The sequence below is a fragment of the Octopus bimaculoides genome, chromosome 2 (genome assembly GCF_001194135.2).
Source record: "Octopus bimaculoides isolate UCB-OBI-ISO-001 chromosome 2, ASM119413v2, whole genome shotgun sequence".
NCBI lineage: Eukaryota > Metazoa > Mollusca > Cephalopoda > Octopoda > Octopodidae > Octopus > Octopus bimaculoides.
The window spans coordinates 32419673-32429056 of NC_068982.1; the positions used below are offsets into that span (position 1 = coordinate 32419673).

General features: G+C 32.3%; 1 protein-coding gene across 2 annotated transcripts in view; it reads right to left on the bottom strand.

The window, feature by feature from the left end:
* The window catches only part of LOC106871710 (A disintegrin and metalloproteinase with thrombospondin motifs 7), a 345599-nt gene that overhangs the window by 73267 nt on the left and 262948 nt on the right, over positions 1 to 9384 (bottom strand). For both annotated transcript variants that reach the window (XM_052976057.1, XM_052976060.1), the window contains exon 24: positions 3595 to 3745. In XM_052976057.1, the coding sequence (XP_052832017.1) occupies positions 3595 to 3745 (151 nt within the window). The remainder of the gene's footprint in view (positions 1 to 3594; positions 3746 to 9384) is intronic.

Sequence of the window (9384 nt, forward strand, 5' to 3'; positions counted from 1 at the left end):
AATCCACCAAGGGAAGGTATGTCAGAAGAAAGTAATTCAACAACGCGGGTTGATGAACCATAAGACGTGTGGCCAGAACCTCCTGGAAAATAACCATAGTGAGGGACATTCCACAGTTGAATTAGAACATTCACAAACAGTGAAAGAAGACATGCACCCAACACCAGAGCTGAAGACACCTCCGAAAGGGGGTGGCCCCACCACGTCAAAATGGTAGAGGAGTAGGGGCCAAAACCGGACGTGGTTCCTCCTGATGATGTCTTGAGCTAACTGGATCCTATAAAGGAGCTGTTGTGGTAGCAGACCACGAAACATGGTTGAAATTCCTATAATTTAAAATTATATGTATGTAATATATATATAGTTCTCCCTATATATGTGTGTGTGTGTGTGTGTGTGTGTGTGTGTGTGTATACACACCATCACATACACACACTTTCACTGTTGTTAGCAAATGAAGCTCCTCAAGTCATTTGCATGAGTTTCATGTTGTTGATTATTCAAAACAATAGAAAAAAGCAGTGTGACTATGTACAAGTAAAAATGCTCATTAACTCTTTGAAATATGATAAGTCACTGTGATTTGATTGATTGCCAAAAAACGTTAAAAATGTATGAATCATTGATTTATTCAATTTTTATTTTTTGTCAAACATGAATTATATATTTATTCAGTCGCAAAACAGGTTTCCATGTTTTTCAGGAGTATATGTGAGAAACACACCAACAGGAATGAGATTATTGTTTAAGCCATCCTCAAGTTAATGAAAATCTGAATTTTTATCATTTTTTTTATTAATGATCTTTCACGGTATGGCAAAACTAAGATGTGGATATGATTTTAAGCAGTTGATATTTGGAAATTCCCCAATAAATATTGACAGAAATATCCGGAAGAATTCCTATTTTTCATTTGTGAACAAGCATTCACTAATTCATATACTCTTCTCCATAATTTGTGAAGCACTGTCCAAAGAAGCTACAAAAACTAAAACTTAAACAGCAGCCCTGAAATTTCTAGTAATGTGCATTAATATAACATCCAAAAAAGGAGTACATTAAGTGCCTTACTGGAAACACTACATTGTATTGAATCAAATATGTATTCAATGTTCTTTAAATGAAATGAATACAGGAAAATGAGGTAAGCCTCAAAATTTCCTCCACAGTATAAACAACTAGAATCATTTGAAGTTTATGTTTTCAGTATGATAAAAACATTTTTGTCTTTTTTTAAATCATTCAGCAACTTTTAAAACATATATGAAAATTTAATAAAATCTAAAAACACCAAACACACTTATTTCTTTAGATACAACCAAGATATGGAAGAAAATGGTAAATGGTATTCAACAGACACCTTTCCAGCAATATACAAAATACCTATGAGAGAACCAACTCTATTACTCATTATTAGTTTACAAGTAAAAAAGATAGCCACCAGCATAAAGTTAGATAATAGAGTAAAATCTTTAGTGGGAACCATACAATACTTTTAAAGGTCATAATGAGAATTTTCTTCAAACATCAAATATATATAAATAAATCTGCGAAGAAGTGAAATAAAATAAGTTGGAAACTTTCCAGCATTTACGACACTGTATCATTAAACATACTATCTCTCTTTAAAATTCTATCAACAAACATTTACTTTCAGACACTCAAGAAGCCATCTTACCACTTCACTGTCCAAACATATATATGGAATTTAAGTAATGATAACAATAGCAAATATGAATTCTGTTGCTTCATTATGGAACAGGAATCTCCTTACATTAATGACTCTACAAAATGTGATTTTTGTCCCTTTCCGAAGTATAACACATGATAGTAATTTGCACTTTTGAACTAAATATCAGAATTGGTGAATATACATTGATATATGTGGAACGGTTGGAAGGGTTTCCAAATACCAACTGGTTAAAAATTTTTTTTTTTTTTTATTATACTAAATTTGTCACACCCCAAATGATAGTCATACACTGAAACAAACAAACAAACAAAACAAACAATTTTTTCCTTTGTACTAAACAATAAGCTAACCCTTTACTTTTGTGCATGTTTTATTATCAAATGCATGAAAATATGTGTTTTTACAGACAAATAGATGAATGTACCATGTGTTCTGTGTATACAAATAGAACAGCTGACTTGATTTTGGGGGCGTTTTTTTGGCAATCAATCAAATATCAATGTTAAATATGTTTACCTACACCTTTGTTTATATATTGCCAAACTACTTACTTGCTTAAACGGTTTGAATAATTGGCAGGGTGAAACTCAGCATAGATATTCAAGAAGTTCCAGCTTGCATCAAATATATAAAAACTCTACTTTATATATTGAGTACTTTTTACTGTGTTTGTAAACATAAAAGTTCACCAACCCATAAGTCTAAATATCATTAATACAAGTGCTAACCATTAACAATATTTCTTCTGACATCACAATATACTGGAGTGAAAGAAACAGACTATATTTTTCATTTTAAAGATGAAAAATATAGTCTTTATTTTTTTTACATGCTTAATTCAGAACTTATTTCAGTTTCAGTGCCATTGAAAAGAATTCTGGTTCAACAGATTGAAAATAATTAAGCATATACCAGAGATTAAATAGTATTTTAACCATTAAGAGATAACTGGAGCAATCTAGTTTACTAGAACGATAGTACATCTTTTCAACACTATCTATACATTTCTAAGTCTATTAAGATTCAGATAAAAAAAAATTAAGGATATTAAATGATAGCATCATTTCACGTTTAGTGTGGAAGCATCAGTAAGCTTTGTCTACAAAATATCAATAATCATGCACAAAGAATTTATAATTCGAATGGAATTCAATAATCAATACATAATTTTTAATATTGAATCACATTTTCACACCCTTTGTAATATTTATGCTTTTCTTTCGTGGTTTTATATCCATTTCCCCATATTAGTACGAATACAGACATTTTCTACTATTTTTTGCTTCTTTTGGTGCTTGTATCAATTACGGTGACAAAATTGGTTTTATTTTTTTATTTTTTTATTTTTTAGTATTGGAAGCAGTTCTCAGACAAATTACTCAAAATAGAACAGCTGCTTTTCTTTTATGATGTAATAAAAGGAAGACAGACAATACCTAGAACCTTTTGTAAGGCCTCTTAAGACTGATTTGAAAAAAAATGAGGTAAAATGCATCTTCAAGGTTGTGTAGACTGGAGTTTTGATCCGAATGCTTGGAAAAGGGTCGATTCTGCAAATGCCACATGGCATTAGACTGGGTGACCATTTGAGCAAATGTAGACTGTTTGGTTGTTTGATTTCAGGAATAACATCAATAACTTCTGAAGCTTTTGTATTTTTATATCATCATTTTACTCACAAAATCATTAAAAGGCATATCGCACATTATATATATAATGTTATATATGCATTGTATATAAATTATACATAATATATTCATATGCATGCACTCTCTCTCACTCTCTCTCTCTCTCTCACACACACACACATACACACACACAATTATATAATTATTTTTCAGCAAAGAAAGAAAAGCACAATGAAAGAATAAAATAAATGGAAACATATGATGTGTACTTACGATGTTTCTTCTTTGGACAGTGTTGGATCTGACATTTTCTGCGTATGATCGGTTTTGTAGCTGGGTCACAATCTTCAGTCGGTTGACGTGATGCAATATCAAGGCATTTCACCAGACGAATCTGGTCACCAGTTCCACAAGTTTTGGTGCACTAAGAAGATAAAAAACAAAATACTCTTTTTTGAAAATGCAAAATCTTGAAGTCAAATTGATTTATAATTATGCATAAAATGATATATTCAAATACACTTATCTCCAACCACCCAACGCCCACACATACATATATTACATTCACACATACATATATTACATTCACACATTCATATATAGGAAGAGAGAGAGAAATAGAGAATGAGGATCAGATAGGAAGATGGATTCAGTAACAACCATTCTGGAGAGCAGTGCTTTTGTGAAGTGCAGGGGTGAGATGTGGACCCCTACAACATGCCACAGTGAAGGTATTACACATAAAAGACCAGTAATTTAGAATTAAATTTCTGTACAGAGTAGACATGGACTTTGCAAGCTGTAGTGAAAGCAATCCATCTTAGACAGCAGCAGCTCTGAGTAAAGCCTGATAGAGCGCATTAGAAACACTTCAGTCCTGTCAGGTAACAAATGCAAATGACAGAGTAAAAAGCACAAAGTGATTCGTGATCAGAAGGGTATCCAGACATAAAAGGAAAATATCAAGAATTTTAACAGTCTTATCAGTTCTACCTCCTTTGGAAGCAGAAATGATTTTAATAAAACAATAATTTATATTATTTACATTATTTACATTTGACGGATAATTGTTCTCATCTTGTTTGTTGTTAACACAATGTTTCGGCTGATATACCCTCCAGCCTTCATCAGGTGTCTTGGGGAAATTTCAAATCTGGGTTCTCATACCTAAGGTATTTTTCAATATTATTATTATTCAGGTCATTGCTTGGAATCGAACTCAGAATCTTGGGATTAGTCGCCCATGCTCTTAATCACTACGCCATATGTCCATGGGCATATTGCATAGTGATTAAGACACCTGATTTTACACACATATGATATATGTGTGTATGAATATGTTACACGCCACACACAAACAAACCTACTGTTAACCTACAGGAAGAACTTAAGTTTCATTTCAGAGAATGCTTGAATGCACAATTAAAAAAAAAGAAAAAGCCAGGTTAGCAGCACCATGTAAGAGAATTTAATTGCTATATTCAGAAAGAAAACTGTGCTGCTAGAATCTATAATGTAAATAGTTGATACAAAAGTAGAAAGACTTAAACAGTTGACAATGGAAACATCACAGCCCTCAAGTAAAGATGAAATACTAAAGACTTGGCAAGACGTAGTTTCTATGAAACCTGCATTTGTCAGGCTTCACACATAAAATTGTACTGAATTGAAACATTTACAGATGTTGTATCATATAAATGCTACCAATGACAGCAAGAATGAAAGGACATCAATACAGTGGTAGCTATTATGAAGTTGATGGTAGTCAGAATTAGTATATGAGTTTAGATTATGAAACTGAAGCTAGTTGTGGTGTATCAGATGACATTTGACATGCTGTAAGTGCTGAGATCAAATCCCTGAAAGAAGTTCTGTCTTCATAAGCACAGTACATATGGTCAGTGTCTTTCTTCACCTTGTTTCTTGAGTACGTAGCAAATGGTTCAGGTTTGCTATCTGCTTTAGTCTACAATCTAGTGATGTGGACGATTTGTCATTCATCTACTTCATATCATAAAAGTGATGCAAAGTTAATATCCCTGACAAAAATCACTACAGAGCTTATGAGATGTTTAGTTGTTCTACATATACAGGGGTAAACCAAAAAATGACCTTCAATGTGGTCACTTGAATTGCTAAAATAGCAGCCAAGTTTCTCTCAAAATGCACTTATTTTCTTTAAAAAAGGTTACATTGGACACTGAAGTCATGGATATACTAAACACATCTTTGAGGTCCTGTCTATTGAACATGCAGATATAAAAAGGATCATATTTTTTTGTTCTGCCTTTATATCTCACCCCCTTTTTTTTATTATATTGGAGCCCTAGTATGTATTACCTCCTTTTTTTGTGTGTGTTTGGGTCATCTGTATGTAGATGTGACTAAAGGATGCTGCAACCTTGTTAAGTGAGCTTTTATAAAATCATTCATAGATGGCAGGTGAATTGCCCAGAACAATTTCCTCCAAAATTTATTCAAACAAAGCACAACACACACACCCACACATACACATATCTCCAATTTTTCAACTTATCAAACCTCAATTGGTGAAAAGCCCACAACCTTCAATGCCAATAAATTGTTGTTGTTCCTGAACATCGATTTGTATACCTGCCATGGACTGGTCAAAGTTTACAAACTTTCTAAACTTAGATCCTTGGATCTTACAATTACACACACACACACACACACACACACAGATACAATCCAGATGATAGGTTTGTATACACTTTTCATGAAGGCACATAGCTTAGTGTTCAGAGGTATTTAGCTCACAATCATGAGGTAGTGAGTTCAATTTCCAATGGAGCATTGTGTTCTTGAGCAAGACACTTTATTTCCTGTTGTTCCAGTCCACTCAACTGGCAAAAATGAGCAATACCTTTATTTTAAAAGACCAGCCTTGTCACATATTGTGTCATGCTGAATCTCCCTGCGAACTACGTTGTGAGTACATGTTTCTGTGGAGTGCTCAGCCACTTGCATGTTAATTTCCTGAGGCTGTTCTGTTGTTTGGGTCAACTGGAATCCTCATCATTGTAACCAATGGAGTGCCAGTTTTATACACCTTCCATCTTCCCACTTTCATTCACAAGCTATGGCTCACCTCAAGCCTTCAGAGGATGACATTTGCCCAAAATGTCATGCAGTGGGGTTGAACCAAATATCCCATTGTTCCAAAGCAAACAACTTAATCATTTGGCCATGTATGTATGCAGGTATCATACATATATGTATCTTTGTGTGTGATGAGAGTATGAGTTTTAATGACAAATTTGAGAGAAAAACTTCTAAACTTGGGATGTATGTAAAATTATGTCTCTGGCTTTGAACAATTTATAAGATCATAATTTCAGAAAATTGTCTTAGATTTTTTACTTCAGTTTTTTAAATTATTGAACAGTTGGAATTTTTACACCTTAATCACGAATGTAATGCTAATTGGAGAATTTCTATTTTGGTGGGCGTGGTTTCTCCCCCAACCACAGCTCAGTTCCATATCTAAAAATAAACGTGTTTGTGGACACTAGCTTGCAAATTATTTTGTGCATTATTTTGTACTTATATAGAGTTACATATGAATGTATATATGTGTATGTACATAATTTTACAGCTCATTGATTGCCTGTATGGTGGCAGACTATTTAAATAGACAGACAGATTGACTGAGAGATAGACTTGTAGACAGACAGAGAAATAAATAGATAACTAGATAAATAAACAGAAAGATAAGCAAATGAATAGATTCATGTGTTTATATGAGTATATAAACATTTGTTTCTGAGAGTGAATGATATACATTAATATAAGACATTCTTACATTTATGATAATAGAAAATACTAAGATGTTGAGCATATTCCTGACTAAATATTACACGTTTATTCATACTAATGCAAATATATACATAAGCTCATTTATATATATTTGCATACATTTACACACACGCTCAAATGTTAAAAAGTCTGACTCAAATTTATAGGCTCATTAAACTGGAGCTTATCTCAGTTTCCTACTAAGAATATAGATTACTCCTTTGTATAGGATGTCAGTCCACTGCAAGTTAACTGTTACTTACAGCTAACATTCATTTAAGCTGAGCAGATTGGTATAACAGTAAGGGTTGTATCATGTTGAATGGTACAATGTGCCACCCAGTCTAGGAACAAAAAGCAACATTACAATCATTACTCCAACACCTCAACCACTAAGCTATATGCCTTTGATTGCATATACACCAACACATATAAGCAAACTCACACATAATGACAGATGGAGTTTTTTAGCTAAAGCATTAATACCACTGTACTACAACTATATCATCATCATTATTACTATCATCGTTGTCATTGACATTATCACCAGCATCATTTCTGTTTGTTTCTCCATGCTGTTATGAGTTAGACTAAACTTTTTGAATCAAACTAGATGTTCTTTCTGTAATCTGACCTTACCTGTTCACTGAGTTAGGTATTTCTATTATTTTAGTCCTCATTCACCAAAAATGATTAAACTACTGAAATTTCCAGTCTTTTGTTTACAGGAGAATATCAACAAATAGTAATTATTTTTTGCTCAGCTGTGTTAATGAGGACACAGAAAAGAGACACTCATACACATGCATATATATATATATATATATATATATACACACACACACACACACACACATACATATATGTCTGGCTTCTTCTTAGTTTCTATCTGCTGTGAATTTCACTCCCAAGGCATTGGCCAATCCAAAGATCTCTCCTAGAATACACATTCCAAAGGTGCCACACTGTAGAACCAAACCCAGAATCATATGGTGGCACAGCAAACTTTGTAACCATGCATCCATGTCATCGCTTATATCCATGTATGAAATCCTATCCAATAAGTTTAATAAACATATATTTAATCTCACTGTGAGAATATATGAATATGCACATATCTATCATTTCTGAAACAGTACTGTGTTGGAGTTTTTTGTTAATAAATGTATTTGTAATTTGATACACTCACATCATTACTAAATATATATATATATATATATATATATATATATATATATATATATATATTCACACTGAAGCCAGAAATTTGTTGTAGAGATAGTAGACAGAGAAATAAGTAAATTATAAATACGAAGAACATAATTTCAGTTATTCGTTACAAGATTTATAAGATGATCGTTATCCTGTTTGTAATCTCAGAATATGTTCCTGAATTAAGTAATTCAATGTAGCTCGTACGAAAAACAGAAATTAGATAATTGAATAATTATACAAATAAAATAAAATAAGTAAGAAATGAAGACAAACAGTATTGTATGAAATGTATAGAAAAATCAGTTTAGAAGTAAAAAGAATGAAATGGAGCAGAGTAACTGAAAAACTAGAGAAAATAATGATTGAAAAGGAAGTTTGAAATGAGGATGGTAATGGAGTTGTCACTCTTCTACTATCAATTGTATTGAATTTATAAGTCTTGCATTTATCAGTGTTCATACTGACACCATGAAACATGGTTGTAATAGAGAAAAGTTAAGAGGAAATCTTTGTTTAGGATATGTCTGCCTTCCATTAACACTGTCTGTCATCAGATATATTCCTCTCAAATCATAAATAAAGCACGAAGCGTTTAAAATGTTGGAAAGGAGCAAGTAATGGAGAGTGTTTTGTCCAGCTGAAATTATAAACCCATATCCGTATGTGATGTGATGTGATGCGATGTGATGCAATAACATTAGGCACATTGAAAGGGAAAGACAAGTAGGTGTATGACATATATATATATATATATATATTAAAACAATTAGTTTAAACATTTATGGAACTTTTGTCATAATGCGCATATCTCTACATAGAAACGTATACTTATATATGCGTGCACACATAAGTACATAGAAGCATAAATACATAGATACATACACATTGATAAATACAACTGTGCATACATATATGAACACATACACATTCATAAATACAAACAAGCACCCAAACACACACACACATATATGTAAGTATATAATATATATATATATATATATATATATATATATATATATATAATAAAGTAAA